We start from the raw sequence: 19,489 nt of genomic DNA, 5'->3' as shown, positions 1-19,489 counted from the left end.
AAACTGAGAACTGGTAGTATCAGTCATCATGGATCCAGTAAAACACTCTTTTCTCACAGTTCTATGTATATACAGGTTCCCCCCCCCCCATTCTTACAACATTGGCGAGGCAACCAAAGCAACAAAGCTATCATTATTTTTGTGGGAGTCTTGTTGTGGTGGTATCTGGTTGCAATCTGGCCCAGAAATCTCCACAGCAGAGGGGAATACCGTCACTGACCTCCCACCCACCTTGAGGTCTATGTCTCTGATCCACTTCATTACTCTGTGACATGTCCAAACAATGGGGTCCCGGTCTTGGTTCTCACATCTGACCCGCCGTGCCTGCAGGGCCTGCAAACAACACAACACACAGATAACTGCGCTAGAACTAATGTGGCACAGAGAGAGGTCAGGGAAGGACGAGGGGCCTGCTGAGATAATGTGTGCCTGAAGCTACGGTGCATAATAATGGACATCACATTCAGCTTTGTGAGCGTAGTCGAGTAAAACTTTATGGAGCGGTTCAGGAGCAACCGTTGATCATCGTGTAAATTCTGATTTGTGATCTGACCTCTTTGTCGAAGCTGAGGATCTGCAGGAGCTGGATCGCCAGGAGCAGACTGGTCTGGTGGTGCTGGTCGCTGATGTTGAGGAATCTCTCCAGGTCTCGGCGGCTCAGTGAGTTCAGCACTCGCCCGTCCACCAGATGAGTCTGGAAGTTCTGCGAGTATTGAGGCAAACCCACGTCACTCAGCCAGGACGTTGACACCCAGTGATGGTCCATCTCAGAGGCTTTCGATAGTCTACGAGATGATTAGATACCTCGCATCAGCAGTGGTGGAAGAAGCTTTTATTTACGAGGCTATCAGAACAATGTACAGTGTCCAAAGTTAGAACTGTTAATTGGATCTTTGTTATTTATAGATGAATATATAAGTAGCATTTTACAATTACAGCTGCTCCATGTGGAGGTACTTTCAACTATATACTGCTGGGTGGCTTAAAATACAAAAATACATTCTACTTTTAATAAATAATTACATTATCTTTATTTATCTTATTCCCATTTTTATGCAAACTAACCAGTAACTAAAACAGATACGTACAGTTAAAATACATTTAGTGGAAGAACAATATTTCCATGTGCATTGCAGTGAAGTAGAAGTATTAAACAGCATGAAATGGAAAAACTTAAATTCAGTCCAGTACCTCTAATTTATATTCGATCACAATACTTGAGTAACTATACTTTGCAGGATAGGGTCAGATTACTTTGGAATGTATTCAGTTACTAATTACAGATTACATGCCTTTAAAAAAAAAAATAAACATAAATTTTTGGGCGAGATTGGGCTACAAAAAATGTAATCTAATCTGAATACTTCTGGAATACTTCAAAATCAACCAATAAAAATACTGCAATTTATACCAAAGATATAGATGCATCACAAAGATCTGAGTTCAACAAACATTGTTTTTTTCTCTTTAAACATCTCAAAACATTTTCAGTGCAAGTAAAATGCATTTAGCGTATGCAGATTTACAGCTGATCAAATCAAATTACCCTTAAAAAAAACAGTACTAGCACAAAGCACAAGTGTGCTGTGTGTATTTTACAACTTGTGTCTTCAAAAATGTAATCAAGTCATCCATGACAATGTAACTATAATCTGGATTGAATTACAGTAATCTAATTTATGTAATCTGATTTCCTAATCAGATTTGCATGTAATCCATAAAAATCCATCCCTGGCAGTTTGTTACCTTCCAACTGCTGATCAGTAATGTTAAACTTTGAAAATGTTAAACTTTTTGTTTTGTGAACTTCTCCTCACCCTTGGTCCCCTTCAGCTCTCCTGTAGTCCTCAATGGCCAGTCTTAGCTTCCTTCGATGAATGGGGTTACTGATACCCAGACCTAACTCTAAGTCCTCATCTGTCAGGCCGAGCAGCACCTACAGAACAGATATCCAGTTCTTTATCAAACCGCAAACAACATCTAAATGTACCCATCTGCGAAACTCATCACACCGGCAAACAAACAGCATCAGAACGGCTTGTGCCAAAGGTGTACCTTGCCACTTTTGACGTTTTCAGAGCAGGCTCCCTTGTACATGGGCATTCCCATGACAACCTCCAGCCAGGCCTGGACTGCACCTGCCCTCCACAGCGACATGCATGTGTTTCGAGTGAGCTCCGCCTGCTGGAGGCGGTCCAGCTGCTCCTCTCCATCAGACAGGCTCTGCTGTGTGAGGCTGTCAGAGTCTGGATTGGTCAGGAGAAGTTATGGTGTGGCATACAGGAGGGGGTTCAGGGTCAGAGGGGATACGGAAATCAAAATAATGACTAATCTGACGACAGATTAATGTCAAAATCAGGTGGCGCTTGCATCAAAAATACGCCTCGACATCAGTCTGTAATCGCAACAGACTGGATGTTACATCAGAATATCATAATGTTTTTGCTTTTCTGGCTTCTTCTTGTGTTTACTGATATCGCTCAAGCCAGAATCATCAGCCAACTGGATGAAAAGCCGTCCCAACCCTTTCTTTTGTCCAATATTGGCATGAAATTCAACTATATGGCCACTAGATGGAGCCAGAATAATTCAAATGAGCCTGTGAGCTACTGGCTTAAAATGGTTTATTTGAAGAAATTAAATATTTCAGTGCATCTAAACCTGTAGTAGTGAAAATATACAACATGTGTATTTCTTTAATGAGGGTGCAGTAGTCTGGTGAGCTCTAAAACTACAGTAACAAGTTTAGTAAAGTTGTTAAAATACTTCAGTAAGTACCTGATGATTATGAGGGGGACTTCAGACCATTAGAGACACAGGGATTATTCATAAAACGTCATGCTCCTACCCATTGACCGCCCATCGCAATGACAGGAAAACACTGATTCATACTGAACCGACGAATCCAGGATGAACTCTGCGTGTTTCCCCGATTCGTCCCCACATGCTGACAAAAATGCTTCATGCAAAGTCCACCATCTCTTTCAAAAGAGTTTCCACCCAAAAAAAAACATGACACAAACTTGATTTTTTTCCAGTGGACCTGAGTGATATGAATAATCCCAAGAGTGTAGAAACAGACAGCTGGTAATCACAGATGAGGAGTTACTCACTGGCAGGAGACAGTTGCCATTAGAAATGGCAGGAGGAGAGGGAGAGACACGTTAGACTGGGACACAAGAACAAGATTACTCATGGAACAGAAAACTGCCACATAGGATGTATTCAGTTACTAGTTTTATTTTTAAAATAAGATTTCATTTCAATTATAATTCATTTTGAAAATGCTAAAACCTCCTCGACATCTGGCCACGACAGCCGCGGCAGATAAATATTTGAAGTTAACTCTTGTTTGTCTTTTCTTTTTTAAATAAAATACTTCAATAGATTTAATCTTTTTATGGAACATCTCCTAAATTACAAAGCATTTAACATTATTAGAGCCACATTTGCAAGAAATGAGGAGGGATTCTACAGAAAGCAAAAACAGCAAAATAAAATAAAAAATAAAAAGGGACCGTGCATTCATAATGCAAGGAGAGATAACTAGGTAAAAGGGAAAAAAGGCAACACAGGAGCAACACAGGTTTGTGGAGATTATTAATTTGACTGGCAATGAATGGACAACTAATCAAAGCAACACAGAGGGAACATGCACATTCCTTCGTCACATGTTGGCACATGTTAGAACGCTCTCAGTAAGAAATGAGTCAGACATAAACAATGCTACGAGGCTCGCGCGCTAACAGTGACAGAATGAGGCGCAGATTTCCTAAAGATGAGTGTATCAACTTTGGCACTTGCACATGGTTTCGACAGCAGACGAGCGGAGCGCCTCGATGCATAACTGTTAATTTTTTTGTTTGTGCATTCAGGCCTGTGCAATTACATTTTTTAAGGATGACTGACCTGTGTCGACCAGTCATAGATGAGAATATCACTTTCTAGAAAAAATCAATGAGTTGCCCTTCATGAGAAAAAAATCCCCCGCTGCTCACACTGTGATTTGTTTTACCCGCACATTCTGTGAGCCAGCTTTTATACAATAAACATGATGACGCAGCTAGCGTCTTTCCTATCAGCAAGCGATTTTAAAACAACAGGACGTGGCCAAGAGATCCATATTTGAAGCCGGTCACGTAATATCTCCTCTTTGATAGTAAGAAATGGGCCGAGTAAGACTGAGGTTAAGAAAAAAAAACGTAGAAAATCAAAGCTGCAAAGCATGATAGAAGCAACTGTAAAGTAATAAAAGCCAGATGACATTTACAGTAAAAACACTAGTTTCACAATAACTCCTATTTACATATGAACAGCAGTCCTTCAAGTCTCCAGTTATAAAAAAAACATAAAACATTAAGACATTTGAAAGATAATACAGCATAAACATGTCTACACATAATAATAACCCCATGTATATATTTATATGCATGTAAACATATATACATATGCATACATGTACATCTATAAATATATATCTAATTTACAAACATACAATTTAAGGGTAATATACTGTACATTTATGGGGATAGCAGTCTCTTTTAGGCTTTTCTTTTAAAATTTACCCTCCCGCCCCGCTCCAGACAAAACCACACTCCAAACACTCTTTACACACAGTTAAAGCCAGGTGGATATCCACACAAATTTAGCACACACACACACACACACACACACATTCACACTCTCAGCATCACCAGTCGGCATCCTCCTCTATGTAATAATCAGGGGTGGCTGTACCATCAAACAGGCCGGGGTCCAGTGACTTGCGCTGCTTGCCCCGAGCGAACACCCGCGACAGGGATCCCAGAGTCATCTTCTCCTTCTTCTTCTTACGCTTCTGGTCCTCCAGGTCCTCCATAGACTGAATGGATCAGAGAAGAGAGGAAGTTTAGCTTTGTCCTCTCATACAGGTAAAGCAGTAGTTGATGTTTTGAGAAATGTTTCACTTTCCTTCTCAGAATTAGGGGGAAAACCTGTCTGCACAGTGAATATGAAGCTGCTGTCATCAGCCAGTTGGCTTAGCTTTGCATTAAGCCTGGAAACAGGTGGAAAAGCTAACCTGGCTCTGTCCTAATGTGAAAGAATCACTTGCAGGGGCAAGTTTGGAAACGTTTGAATGAGGTGCGCCAGACTGTTTTTTAAAAAAAAAAGGGAGTATTTCTGAAATGAACTTTCAAGCCTGGGTGCTTCCTGACATTAATAAACTGTATTAACAGTATTATTATTCATAATTAAAAAGTTGATTTATCATGAAAAATGAAAATAATAAACAACTTTAAAGGGGCAAAATGTGAGAATTTGTGTAAAAAAACGATCAAATAATAACTAAAACTATCAACAGCATGTGCATAAATAAGAGTTTTGATATTATGATATCCATATGTTGTGTTGCAGAGATATCTACTGATGTAAACACTAACACTGGTCCTGAGCTCCCACTCCAAACTAGCTGCACGGCTAACTGAGCTAAGGTGCTAAAGGGCAGCTACAGTTAGCGGTGATATGCTGCTCCCTATTTGTTTTGAGTATGAACTTGACAGGTGGCCAATTCTTACACATTGCACATTTAAATATTGTAATATTCACAATGAATATAATTAAATAGCTATTATCCGTGACTCTAAATAACCTTACATTACATCCATGGAAAGATTATGTGAAAATGGGCCCCTGGGCACAGATGTTTAAACCCCCCTCCCCCTCCCTCCTACAAGGAGCACGACAGGAAAAACTAGAAGGGGCCCGAGACGATGCGGCTGCAGCATTGTTGTTTTTAGTTTGGTTTTTTGTTGTTGTTCTGGTCCACTGATCTGACACAGTATCTAGTGAGCCCATTCAGTAATCCTTCCATGATACTAGTAAGTCAACCAGAGGTGGATTAAGCACTGAGACCTTTTAATGAAGTAAAAGCAGTAATACAACGGTGTAAAAAATACTCTACACTACAGCTACTACTACTACTACTGTTACAAGTTAAATTTATGCATTTACATTTTCACCAGTAGAAGCACTAAATCCTGATTATGAGTGCACCGATGTGTTCATCACTTTAATGTTGAGGGGGGTAAAGGTGCTTTAATGACTTAATAAAGTGCATCTGCTGGCTAGCTTGTGAATTTCCCATCTAGGATAAATAAAGATTCATCTAAATGTGTAAAATCATAAAATTATAATGTATTTGTTGTATGATTAAATCAATTCTCCAAAGTAGCTAGCACCCAAAGTTGTCAAATAAATGTTCTGTAGTAAAAAGTACGATATTTGCCTCTGAAATCCAGTTGGGTAATTATAAAGTAACAGAAAATGGAAATACTTTAATGATTAGTCCAGTAAATAAACCTCCATAACCCACATCATTTTGTACGCATTAAACTAATGAGATACAATGTGTTTATCAAGAGGCTCCAGAGGTGCTTGTAGGTGGATTTTGTTGTCCTTTGACAGAGCCAGGCAAGTTGTTTCCATGTTTTAGGTCTTATTGCTAAGCTAAGCTAACTGTTTACTGGCAGTAGCTTCATACTTAGCAGACAACACAAGAGTAGTGTCAATCTTCTCATCTAACTTGCAGAAGAAAAGTGAATAAACACATTTTCCAAAATGTCAAACTATTACTTTAATATGAGTTAAATGCAAGATAACACCACCACCAGCACGCAGGCAGGCTGACACCCAGCAGGCCGACAGAACAGAGGGACGGACACAAACAGGAGAGGACAAAGAGGTGGGAGGTACTTATAGAAAATTGTGGAGGTGTGATTACTTGGTCGAGGGGGCCAGGCAGCTCTTACATTGCAGAGGGAGTGCGTCCGGTGACGAGGTGAGTTGATGTCGCTGGGCGTGGACGAGCGGTCCCCGTCAGCTGCCGAGGCGTCCGAGATGACGGAGGGCTGGCGAGAGTGGCAGGGGCTGATCCTGACCACAGCTGGATGTACCACACACAGAATACATACACACAGATATATTGACACAGTTGACAAGTCCCCAGAGTTAGTATGAGAAACCTCCAGGAAAAACCTTTTGTTAGTATGTTGAGTCTGTACAAGCAACACCAAGCAGCGCAGAGACTGAGAGGCAGAGCATATGAGAGAGCCTACCCTGTCTGTCCGTGGTGTGTCCGTGGTAGAGGGTCTGTTGACTCTGACGGATGGCGGCAGTGAGCGGAAGGTCGGCCTGCATCACCCACTCCTGACTCCCGTTCACCACGGGCTCTGTAGGCATGGCCAATGAGTGGCGCTTAGGTACGTCTTTTGTCAGGGTGGCTAGAGACTGCTTGGCCTGGGAAACACACGAGAAACAGAACCTGAGCATGAGCTGGTAAAACAAACATACACAGATACACGTGGTTTTTATTTTTTGTAATTATTTTTATGGTTTCAATTTGTGTCTTTTGCATGTCTTTACATCTGTTAGGCATTATGTAAAACACTGATATGTGCTTGAAAAGTGCTATAAAATTATGTTTTTATGTATCTATTAAATGTAGAACAAACAAACATGTAAAAAAAAAAAAATGGATATCGTGATTTCCAAAAGCCCAAAGTGACATCTTGAAATGCTTATTTTGTCCAACCAACTGTCCATAACCCCCCAAAAGTCTTTTTTTTTGGTTTAGTTTCCTGTTTTATTCTCATGTGTCACAAAGTTGTTTGCTTTTCTCCTCCTCTCTTTGTCCTTTTCCCACCTCTTTTCCTCTTCATCTGCATCTCATTTTGTTAATTAGTCCCTGTGTATTTATGGCTGTGTTTTTCCTCTCACACTTTGTCAAGTTGTTTGGTTTTGTCCTGCGTCTCCTGCATTATTACTGTTTGATTATCTGGTTAATACTTTGTTGCCTGTCTTTTTGTTATTCGTTTGCTGGACTACTGTTTTCTTAGCTCATCATTAAAACTCACTTTTTGTTACTGAGCCTGCCTCTGTGTCTGCGCTTGGTTCCTCACCTCTTTGTTAGTCATAATATAATCTCTCTATAAAAGCAAGGAATCTCTGTCTGTCTGTGTGTGTGTAGGTGTGTGTGTGTGTGTGTGTGTGTGTGTGTGTGTGTGTGTGTGTGCCTCAAATATCTCTGCGGATCAGAATCAGACTGATCTGAGACTTTTAACATGGCTGCTGCGTGGTTCAAGGGTGTGCGACTTTGCATTTGTTTGGACTGCAATGATACCGTTAATAAATTATTTCATAAATGCTTTACAAATTCCGCGAGCATTGTCCACCGCGCGGAATCGTAATCTGTGGATGTTCGCGTGTAGCTAGCTGCTAGCCCACCCACACGGCCCACCTCCCGAGTCGATGGACTGGACCCACCGGCACGTCCAAAACCGGACTTAGGGTAAATAATGTCTGCCGCGCTTTATTCGCGAACATTGCTGTCACGTTTGCTTTGTATCTGGTGCAGAAGAAACGGTAAAAACAGGCTTTTGTCATGAAAGTGTCCAAGCAGCAAGTTTGGTTGTTGAGGAACAGGAAGTTGTGGGAGGGACGTAGGCGGATGAATGACAGGCAATGACGGTCGGTGTAGAGACAGTGATATTGAGAGTTGAGGGATTTGTGACATTTAGCGTGTTTGGAGTGTATAGTTAGTGTGTTATGTAGTGTTTGGTGTAGTGTGTTTAGTGTGTAGTGGAGTCGTTTTTTTGTTTAATGAGTCAAAACAATGCGGAGACTGCTGAATGAGCATTGCCTACATTTAAATGTAAATAGTTACATATGACTTTGTCCATTTTTAAAATGTATGCACATATTTAGCAACAATTTATATTTGCATTATAAGTAATAAAAAATAGTTTGTTAAACATATTTGTGGTTTTCACTTTTTCTACTCTGATTTTATGTTTTTTTTTTGTGATTTTAGGTCCATTGTGTTAATACAGTATGTCAAAATAAAAAAATAACTGTACAGTCACATGTGAGGTTGTGCTGAAAATAATGACACCAAGTAAATAGTTTTTAAGATGAAATATAATGGCAAAATCAAAAATAGTCAAAAACGGCCAATTATACCCTGGAATATTGGATTTCACAACAAACCTAAATATCCCTGACGTCCCACCTTCAAACACAGCCTCATTTGGCCATCCATGAAAAAGCTACTTAACCTCCCACTTTTCTTTAGGAATACATTTTTCTTATGGGCACTGCAGTGGTGAATATAATGAAGATAAATAACAAAGTGAAACATTAAATCCTTATATTTAAGAAGCTGGAACTGACAAATGTTTGACTCTGTTTTGACTTTTCCATCCACTACTCAATTAATCAACTAGTCACTGCAGGTCTAGTGCTCAAAACACTACACACTAAATATAAGATTTGTCTAAGTACAAGCAATCACTTTTATATTTTTTTAAGTGTCAACAAATCCCATGTAAGGACCAATTGATCCTACAAGAGCGTCAGTGTAGTAGTAGCTTGATTTATCTTATCCTCTGTATTATAGAGTACCATTGTTGTGCAAAGAGGGACAGTGTTACACTGGGTGACACATTCATTTACTACAATGGACAAATACAGTAGTTTATTTTGAGCAAATCTCACATTCAAGTGTGTTCGTTCTGTAAATACACCAAATGTGTTTTAATCCACCGCTGAGAAAAGCTCCCAACAGATATACTGTTTACTGCTGGCTGACTGACGTTTGCTGAAAACTGCAGAGCCCAGCTGTTTCAGGACATTATCAAGCCTTTATTATTATAAAAGAGAAGATTAAACTTTATATTTTAAACCCTGCCACCGCAAGAAAGAGACAGACAAACACACTATTGGTTTTGGTCTTTTCATAGGATTGTTGACGACATAAATATTGAATAAAAGCAGCTTTATCCTTTGAAGTTAGCCAACAGCCAATGCTTTCATACTGCATCTAAAAAAATGTAAATTTCTATGCCAACATTACATACTCAATGTTTTTCACAGGATTTAACTATTGGAAGCCTCTGAAAGGACATTCACAGTCAATTTAACGGTAAAGAGAGCAGTCAGAAAACAATGAGACTTTTAAAGAGAGGAGGGAAGGCTGGAAAAAGAAGGTCGAAATATATTTTGTGGCTCAGTTGCTCGACAGCGATGCAGCTCTGGCACTGATGTACCAACAAATCTGATCTGTGATGCCACTTGATGTGAGGATCTGTGGGTGGTTGTGAGTTGCCCAGGGAGGAGAGAGATTAATGACACACAGAGTGACAACTGCACCTCGGAGGGACCGACACAGCAACACACACAAAAAAAGGCATGAATTTCTTCCTCAGCCCGGAGGAAGACTTAATGCTTTGAGAGCGCGAAGGATGAGGATATATCGCAGAGCGGCTTACCGCGCGTGTTTGAACTGATGTGAATACAGCGGCAGGATTGCAAAGCCGCACCTTGTTTGCATTTATGACACCAGATAACGACGCTAAGGTGACACCATTGTGCTCGTTGCGGTAATACAAACAAAGTTACGACTGCAGCCATGTCATGACTCACCATGGTGAGCTCGGCCTCCAGTTCTTTGACACGGTTCTCCTTCATGTCCATCTGAGAGCACAGGATGTTGGCCTGTTCTGTGGCTTCTTTGGTCTGCCTCCTCAGGTCCCACTTCTCCCTCTCCAGCATGTCCTTCTCCTTTGCCAGAGCTTTCACTGCATCCTCACTCTCCTGAAGTAAACAGACACACAAAGACGCGGTTAATCCCTGCCAAACTCACCCCGAACGATGAATGGAGCTCCACATCTGAGTCAAGGAGCATTTCACAGCTACATTCTGTTATAATCTATTTGAAAGGTTGTGTTTCTTTTAACAGGTGGATACATGATGACACGAAGAGACAGATTATTTTGGCATGGGTGTCATTTACACTCGGGATGCTGCAGACTTGTATAACATAAACTAAGCAGGAGTTTACAACATGTGTAGGAAAACTATTACTGTTGATTCATCTATGTGATGAGCATGTACTGTAAAATCATGGACTGATTTAATAGCTTGCAAACATTAGTGCTCCTTATATGCCCTTTTTTTACGCTATAAAATATTGAGTTGTGCTGCTTGCTTAAGTAGTTTCTAATGTCTCCTCCTGAGACGAGACATCAGCGCACTTTTCTTTGTTCCACTTTAAAGCGACAAAATGTAACTTCCTGGAGAAGGATAGTTAATTGTTTTGATTTGGTAGCTCCCAAAGCATCTTACTTAACTATCAGGGGGATGAGACTCAATTATTAACTATTTTTCTCCTGGAAGTTACATTTTGTTGCTTTAAATAAACAAAGATTTATGATAGGTCACCCTTAAATCAACATTATGTAGAAATTGGCCTTTTGTGTGATCTGGCGCCCTTCATAGTTTCTGTTGTAAATATGAATGCTAGGTCTGTAAAAATCTATCATATGGTGTTAACTACAAACAAAACTCATGAGGTCGTAACAAAGTTACGTGATAAAAACTTCTAGCCTGAAGTAAACATGTACCTAACGCTGTGATATTCGTATATATTTTTGAGACACTGTTTCAAACAAGTCTCCCTCTTTTGTCTCTTAAATGTCTGATTGGCCAACATGTTAACTAGTTAATATGTATCTGCAACAAGGAAATACTGATCAAACGCGCTGGGCGCGGCGTTACCTTTCGGTGTTGGTCGTAGTTGCGTATGAATTCCCGCAGCTGCTCTTCTCTGCTTTCCAGTGTCGTGTACAGTTGCTGCATCTGACTCACCAAGTCCGCTTTCTCCACTTTTAGACGTTTACGGTCAGCTTTCATAGCTGCAAGACACACACACACATATTCACACACCGAGCAGCGCATCCATGTGTAAGACAAGTAGAATTTTAAGAGCCTGTTCTACTTTAAAACTGAATATAAGATACAGTACAGTACTACAGTATGTCAGTGAGATGTGGCTGCCTCGAAATCAGAAACAAAGCTTTGCCATTGCAGCAGGGAGCCACTAGGTGACACTGTGTCTTCTGATAACAAGGAGCAGCAGGAGTTGGGTTTTTTTTTCTCAGAGAAAATGATGTAATCGCCTCAAAAGATAAGTGTCACACTGGCACTTTTTCATTCATACATGTGGAGGCTGTTGGCTCATCCCTGTGGGGACCATTTGGATCTGATTTCTCTCGACTTCATTCTCTTACAGAGGCAAGTCATCAGCCATGATGCAACTGGTGGGGCTGTTTCAAAGCAACAATAACAGCCATGCCTTCCTGAAAGGCGAGAACCTGTACTTTTCGGACCTGCACACATATATCGCTGAAGGAGCATTCCTTCTGTCAACGTTCTCCCTCCTCATATTTTACACTCATCATTCAAACCTGTTCTGCAGCAGTTACACAACACAGTTTCTGAGCTTCCAGTTTACCACCTGCAAGTCTCAGAGCAGAAACCAAAATGCACTGCTGCAATTCTGGGTTTCTCTCCAGTTTTTGTTGCAAGAGACTATCCTAAATGTACTGACCTTTATTTTTTCACTCCTCTCCCAAAGATTGGAACCGTTTGTTTGTGTTGTTGTGTCATGGCAGGATTTGTTTTCATACAAGAATGAAAAACAACACTATATACAATACTACATAATCAGCACTGCATTCCAGTCTACATCAATACCACATTAATATTTCAGAGTGAAGCTTCTGCGCCGTGATTGATGGATGTTAATTAAAATGAGGTGAACCTGGAGTCTACTTGGCTGCTCATCAGGGGGCGACACCCATTTCTGAGGCTGACTAATGTCAAAACACATACACATGTAAAGTCTTTTTGCGCACAATTTACATCTTTGGCACATACAAGACAAAACTGGAGTTAAACCTGCCGGTCAGGGACAAACAGAAATTCAAATTTTCATTGTAAAGAGTAAAGCACAGAGGTCTAATGTCATAAAGGACCTTAATATGAAGCGTTACTGTAAGACTGTATAGGATTGGATATGAAACAATAAATATTAGTCAGTTACTTGCACTAAGCCAAGATAAACTTCAGGTATGTATCATTTCTTTTCATACTTTTACTATTCAGCATTTAGTTTTTAAAAAATGTAAGAGTAGGAGCACTTCTTAGTCTTAGATTTATTTAGTTAGAGTTGATCTTTGGTTTGGGATACATACAGACAAGAAAAACAAGTTTCGGCATCAAACCTTCATATTTGGCTCCCAGATGAAGGCTTGATGCTGAAACAATGTGGAGTTTGTTTTCACAGTAAGGTTTAACATGACCATGCAGTGACAAAAAAGGCACTTAACAGTTTTAAAGAGAGTTCCTTTGAGTTTTCCAGTGATTTTGTCATTTATGTGAGAGTTTTGTACATAATCACGTGATTCGACAGTAGATTATGTTAAAACTGACATATTTTCTGATATCATTTGCTCTGGGGAGATAAAGGTGGGAACTTTCCACTAAAGGTGTGGACAGCTGTATTTGGTGTGCGTGTGCTGTTGGAAAGCATGGCCTCTGGTGGATAGGGTGAGATGCCTGTGCTGGCTCCTGACCTTGTAAGGCCTCCTTGGCACGGTCCAGCTCCTGCTCCTTGTCACCCAGCTGCACGCGGAGCTCAGTGGCTGAGAGCAGATTGGCGGAGCAGCCTTCCTGGGTCTCCTCCAGGTCCTTACTCAACATGTCCTTCATTTGCCTGAGCAGGTGGACCTCCTCTTGAAGCTGGGCCACCTCCTCACGCAACAACACTGAGGTACAGAGAGAGAGAGAAACAGAGATTGGGGAATTTAGAATACACAGAAGAGCAATGAGGAACCTGAGAGCACAGGGTTGAGGGAGGATACAAAATCAGAAAAGGAAGAGGAAGAAACAGGAGGAAAATGGACGTAAAAGACCCAAGATAGACTTAAAGGAGTAAATAACTGTGGCAGGAAATGTAGAAGTTGTAGTAACATCTGGAACTAAAGCGAGAGCGTGTGATTATGCAGCACATGATAAAATAAGTCTCAAATCAACACTTAGAAACCCCGTAAAGCTTCACAGCTCTCCCTCAGCTGTGGCCGCAGGTGTTTAAGAAACTCAGATAAATGCTGAGTGACTCACTCCAGTGAGGGTAGTGTGTAAGTGAGAGACAGCAGTCTGATAAGACTTAATAAAATATCAGCGAAACACACTCGCGCCATGCTCACTGCTGTGTTTTCCATCTGCTGTGAAATGCCTCCCAACCCTGAGGGAAAAACAGGCGAGCAAACGAACTGAAGAGTGAACTAACGGACTGGACGAGGACAGGAAGGATGAGCGGGATCAGAAGAGGTGGACGAATTTTAGCCCAGTGAGAGGAATCTATACCAGCAGTAGAGGAACAATTTGTCATAATGATTTATAATTTCTGAGGCCAATGACATGTACATGATGAGAAATTTGTAACATATCAGCAAAAGCCTTCTAAAAGTACTGGTACACAATATCACTCATATTGTTGTGACAGCAAAGATACTTACAAGTTGGATAATGAAGGAAAGATCATTAAACCAATCAAGTAGTAGATCAGTTGAAATTAATGGACTATTTGGATTCACAAACAATGATTTAACCTCTAAAACATATAGATCTGTGTCTCTTCGTGAATCTAAATCTAATATATTTGGGTTTTCACCTAGTTTTTAGCACAAATATTCATGATCTGGGAACTTGTAATAGGCATCTCCCACAGCACATCTTGCGGTGGGATCACACCAGCCGCGATGCCCGTCAACATGTTTTGAACCGTGACAAGTCAGCAGTCATTACCTCATTATTACATGAGTCGTCAATACTCATGGGTAACAACATATAATCACCTGCCGCAGTACTCAAAATTGCTTCTGTGTTAGTTCCTGCTACAAGAGGTGTCTCCAGGACCATATTTTGCCATTATGACACATGAAAACATTGCCAGCCAACGCTGTCGCAGCTGGTAATTATTAGTTTCAACACTAAACGTCACATAAAAAGTATAAAGACTAAATGTCTAAAGCCAAGCTGGCATCACCAGAGGCTGTAATGGTCATGTTAAAGAAAATTAATTATTAGATAGATAAAGATTGAGTTCCCATTATTAATTTCATTCTTTAGCAGTTTAGGTTTGTTAAATTGTGTCAGATCATTTTAAGTCACACAGAAACAACTAGAAAATGCAGTGTTGGTTCAGGTTGTGAGCTTCTTTCTCAAAGACGTGTTCGAAGATATACGTTTTTAATTGTATTACTCTCAAAGTTGCTTTGGGTTTTCATACAAAATCGTTTTATACTACCAGTTATTACATGAGAAATATTTACTTAAAATGTACTGTAAATGTATTATTCAATTAATATTTTATCAGTTCCAGAGCTTGATGAGAGCATGTTAAACACCAAGTCCAGCTAAGAATGACGGGAAGGGAATGTAATCAGTTTAGCAACAAAACTGCTGGACAAGTTAGAATTTGACATGATGATGGTGCTAGGTAGAAACTAAGGGATCACCAAAGCTCACAAAGAATGTTTACACCACGAGGCACAATCCGCCGAGCAATAGTTGACACATTTCACTCTGAACCACAAATGACAGTGTGCTGGTGCAGCTACAGTACAGGGAAAGACTAGTTATTGAGATATTTCAGTTTGTTTGGTGGACGCAGCGACTGACAAACACTTCCATCCCTAGAGGAGGATCCCAGGCTGCTCGCATGGCTGAAAAACAGAACAAGTAAAATGAGGAGTGTGCCCCTAATTTTATGCAGATCCCTATAAGACTTGTACAACTATGTAAAATTCCAGAGCAAGTGTGTGTGCAACAAAGTGTATGTGTGTTAGTGTGCACGAGTGTGTGACTCAGAGAGAAGGAGGGAGAAGGTCTCGGCAGGCCTGCAGCCAGACGTTGTGGGGCTGCAGCAGCTTCGATAAGAGAGGAAGGGACAGCCCATCGGTCTCTGACGACTCGGGACTATGGAAACACACCGGGCAGCTCTGTGCTGTATGTGACAAAAAGAGTTTGTTCCCCTGAGAGAGCAATCTTTCACGGCCTTCTTGCAGCCTAAATCCGCTTATTCATCTGTTTACCTACAGGCTCTTCTATATTTGTTGCGGGGAGACCAGCTGCTGCACTCGATGCCATCGGAAAGAAGCGTGCATTTTTTGAGGTGCTTTGTTGCATTTAGCTTAAGTCTAATCAAGCTCAAATTAAATTATCATCTGCTCGTGCTGTGATATGAAGGTGGATCAGCTCTTGTTGTTGGATGTTAATTAAGCAGGAACAGTAGTTTGGTTTTGACACACACAAAGGAAAAAGTATTTCTATGAGGTAATCTTAACCTTTTCCAATTCCTTCAAAGCAACATTTTGTAACGTATTTACCTTAAAACAACAGCTTCAGAATCATGCTGACCGTACAGTGTCCTGTAACAGGGTGAACGGTGTCTCTGTCACTTGTTTCTGCACTATGTAACTTCAGTGAGAGGGTGGGATCACAGCGTTACATACATGTTTACTTCAACATACAAGTTTTTAAGACACATGTTGTTAAGATGTAATGAGCTCTGTTTGTAGTCAGCACCTAGCTTACGTCAGACAACTTAAAACAGGCTGTCAGGATCTATGTGAGGTTGTGATGTCTCTGCTCTCAGCCACGACCCCAGCTGAGCTGTGGTTACAGGCCTGTGAGAGCTGACCAGTCAGAGCCGTCTGGGTCATTGCATCTATTGTGCTGCCCTCCAATATCTCAAGTAATCACTGACTTTGTATGTAATCTAGTCATGCTAATAATTTGGATATAATAACTGGAAGAATGAGGTCCTGTATGGTATAATAATGTTTTTATGTGCGCTTTACTGCATCTTGCTTTACCCATTATATCCTCTTTCATCTCATTGCTTTATTCTCAAAATGTTGCAGATGAGCAACCGCTCCGAACACTATGTTACTTGTATCAGACAGCTGTTTCAAGTTTCTCAATGTATACTGTGTCTGTCCCTTTAACATGAACCATTAATGAATAAACACATTGAGTCCACTGTGAGTCATTTAAAAACTGTGTTAGAACTGTATCTTAAGAAGTACTCGCAGCAGATTTGATGAGATGGGTATAATTCACAGAGAATATCACTGACATAATTATCCAAAATCCAATTTTGCAGTAATTCCCAGCATCATCCTCTGACTCATTAATATGCAGAGGCCCACAAACATCCACACGCAGGCTTAAGCATACAGAGATGCACTCGAACACTTTCTCCTCTTTCAGGTGCCACAGATCAGAGGTGAGAACATGGCGAAGAAAACGTCCTGAGACACAAAAGGTGCAGCACTTCACGCAGACCACAGTTCAAGCTGCATTCATCGCGCTGAAAAAGACAGAAACCATCTACCTTTAGATAATATCTCTCTCTACACACTCGCATACACACAGCGATCTAAAAAGCAGTTTCAATCGACGGGGCTCATATACATCATACGCTGCAGTGTATGTGCTGATATTGCCTGGTCTCTCTCGGCTCTGACCCTTGAGTGGTTGTGCAGAGAGCTCGGCCAAGCTATTAGGAGTCCTCCCACAGAAGAGGAGAAGCTCACTCTCCTTCTTCTTCGTATTCAGCAGCAGCCCATTCAATTAACTTCTCATCCAAGCCTCCCATTAGAGTGTCCATCAAAGCCAGCAAGGACCAGGCCATCACTCCCTGTCCCCTTCTCCCTCACATAGCAGAGCTGTCACAGGCCAGCGCACACACACACACACACACACACACACACACACACACACACACACACACACACACACACACACACACACACACACACACACACACACACACTGGGGAAGAGTGAGTGGCGGTTGGCTCATGAAAGAAAGACGAGGCGCGTGCTCTGCTCTGAGAGGTGAAGTGCAGGCTGGAAATCAGCGGATTGGTGATCAAAAACCTGAACTAGTCTCCTGTGAACCATGTGCAGGATTAAAGTGGACCCCATTTATATACATGAATGATCAAAGATGCTTAAAGTGAGCTGCATCTGAATATTGAGTTTGGATGAGAAGTTACATTTAAAGTTGTGGCAAAAAAACCCAATTTATTTTAAAAGCAGTTTGAGACTAACTATTCTTAGTGCATCCAAATTGAACTCCTTATTGGCTTTCATCATGAAATAATCATTTTCCAATTTTACAGCAAGTGAACTGACAAACTCCTAGGAGGCTTCACTCCTGATGTGAACCAGTGACAGTGCAGAATATTGTAAGGATTTTAGACTACTACTAATTTTGCATTTAAAGGCTTAAAGGATCAGATACCCCAATAATGGAAAAATAATTACCCGAGATTACAAATAGGCAGAACAGTGTCCTGGTCCGGACCCAGAGACTACCATATCTGGACCTAAAATATTGAGAACCATTCCAGTTTTGATGGAGCAATTCGGTGTGAGCTGCCACATCTTTCCTAGTCTTTCAGCACCAACAGCTCGGGAATCTAACAGATCAATTGCATGCATTGTAAATGACTCATGTGAGGCTACTCAGCCAATCAAATCTGTGTATTGCATCAAGCATTGTGATTCGAGTCAGAGACAAGAGACGAGATGAGGGACAGCAGTCTTAAATTGAGAGATCTGAAAACAGAGCTTTAAATGTGGAATGTGTAAAAGAAGTTGTATAATAAGTGAAAAATGTTCTGCTTGTATAAGTGAAAATTGATTGTTAAAATAGTTGCATAATTTTTTTCTGTTGATTGACTCATTGGTTATTTAACTAATTGTGTAAGCTCTTAAACGTTTCATTTAAAAACATTAATAGCAACGTCTCTGCCTATATCCACGGTTACTCTGGACAGTCCACAGAACACACTGTACATAGCTTTTATAAGGGGACGTTCCAGTGAAAGCTGTTGACATGGTGGTCTGTGGATTATCTGTTAGACTTTGCAATGAAACATGTTTCTGTTAAAGCATTTAAAATGTGTATTTCCACTGTTGTGAGTTCAGCGAACAACAGAAATAACAGAAAAAACATATCGCGGACAAACAAAACCAAAACAGCTGCAGCCTCTGAGGGGTGAGAGACAAAATATATAAATATTTTTGTAATTTAGGTGAACCGACCCATGAAACCATCATCAATATGAAACCAAAAAAGCATTCAAATAATATCAGACAATGGAGAAGGATGTCAAAAATCTCGGCACAGACAGCAGCCCACTGTTCTGCCCTGCGGAGATGCAATGTGCATGGCTGTCACTTTTCTACCTGAGTCTCCCTGACAATTCAAATATGTATCATTTTAGTTAGTACAGTGGTTCTGCTCAGCTATTTCTGTCCAAGACAAAGCCGGAGGGGATGATGCTGCCTTTCCCTCTGCTCTAATCTCTCAGGTACAGTAAGTGATAGTTGGATACCAAGGTCAGCCTCTATAGTATTTTCAACCTTCACTACTGTATGTAGACACACGGAGCTGTCATAATAGTGTTCTTAAAGCTATGTCTTTAGTAAGAGACTCCTGAGAATAACCTAATCATATCAATATTAATCAACTGCTGGAGGTGTCCAGAGCTAAACCTTTATAACTTTAAAAGGATCTAATTTTCCAGAACATA

The 19,489-nt window shown here is 40.7% G+C and overlaps 1 protein-coding gene across 8 annotated transcripts in view; it reads right to left on the bottom strand.

The window, feature by feature from the left end:
- The window catches only part of kaznb (kazrin, periplakin interacting protein b), a 129,571-nt gene that overhangs the window by 3,711 nt on the left and 106,371 nt on the right, over positions 1-19,489 (bottom strand). For 4 of the 8 annotated variants that reach the window (XM_030420590.1, XM_030420591.1, XM_030420592.1 and 1 more), the window contains 10 exons: positions 13,452-13,643; positions 11,593-11,729; positions 10,459-10,629; positions 7,095-7,275; positions 6,789-6,922; positions 4,738-4,861; positions 2,056-2,246; positions 1,818-1,936; positions 554-785; positions 232-333 (listed from right to left, as the gene is read on the bottom strand). In XM_030420590.1, coding sequence (XP_030276450.1) covers positions 232-333; positions 554-785; positions 1,818-1,936; positions 2,056-2,246; positions 4,738-4,861; positions 6,789-6,922; positions 7,095-7,275; positions 10,459-10,629; positions 11,593-11,729; positions 13,452-13,643 — 1,583 coding nt within the window. Of the gene's footprint in view, positions 1-231; positions 334-553; positions 786-1,817; positions 1,937-2,055; positions 2,247-3,220; positions 4,862-6,760; positions 6,923-7,094; positions 7,276-10,458; positions 10,630-11,592; positions 11,730-13,451; positions 13,644-19,489 lie in introns of those variants that run through there. The other 4 variants (XR_003984395.1, XM_030420594.1, XM_030420595.1 and 1 more) reach the window with 4 other exon arrangements.

This window comes from Sparus aurata, chromosome 6 (assembly GCF_900880675.1).
Source record: "Sparus aurata chromosome 6, fSpaAur1.1, whole genome shotgun sequence".
Lineage (NCBI taxonomy): Eukaryota > Metazoa > Chordata > Actinopteri > Spariformes > Sparidae > Sparus > Sparus aurata.
Note: the sequence above shows the minus strand (reverse complement) of the source record. Positions and strands in the feature narration are given on the sequence as shown.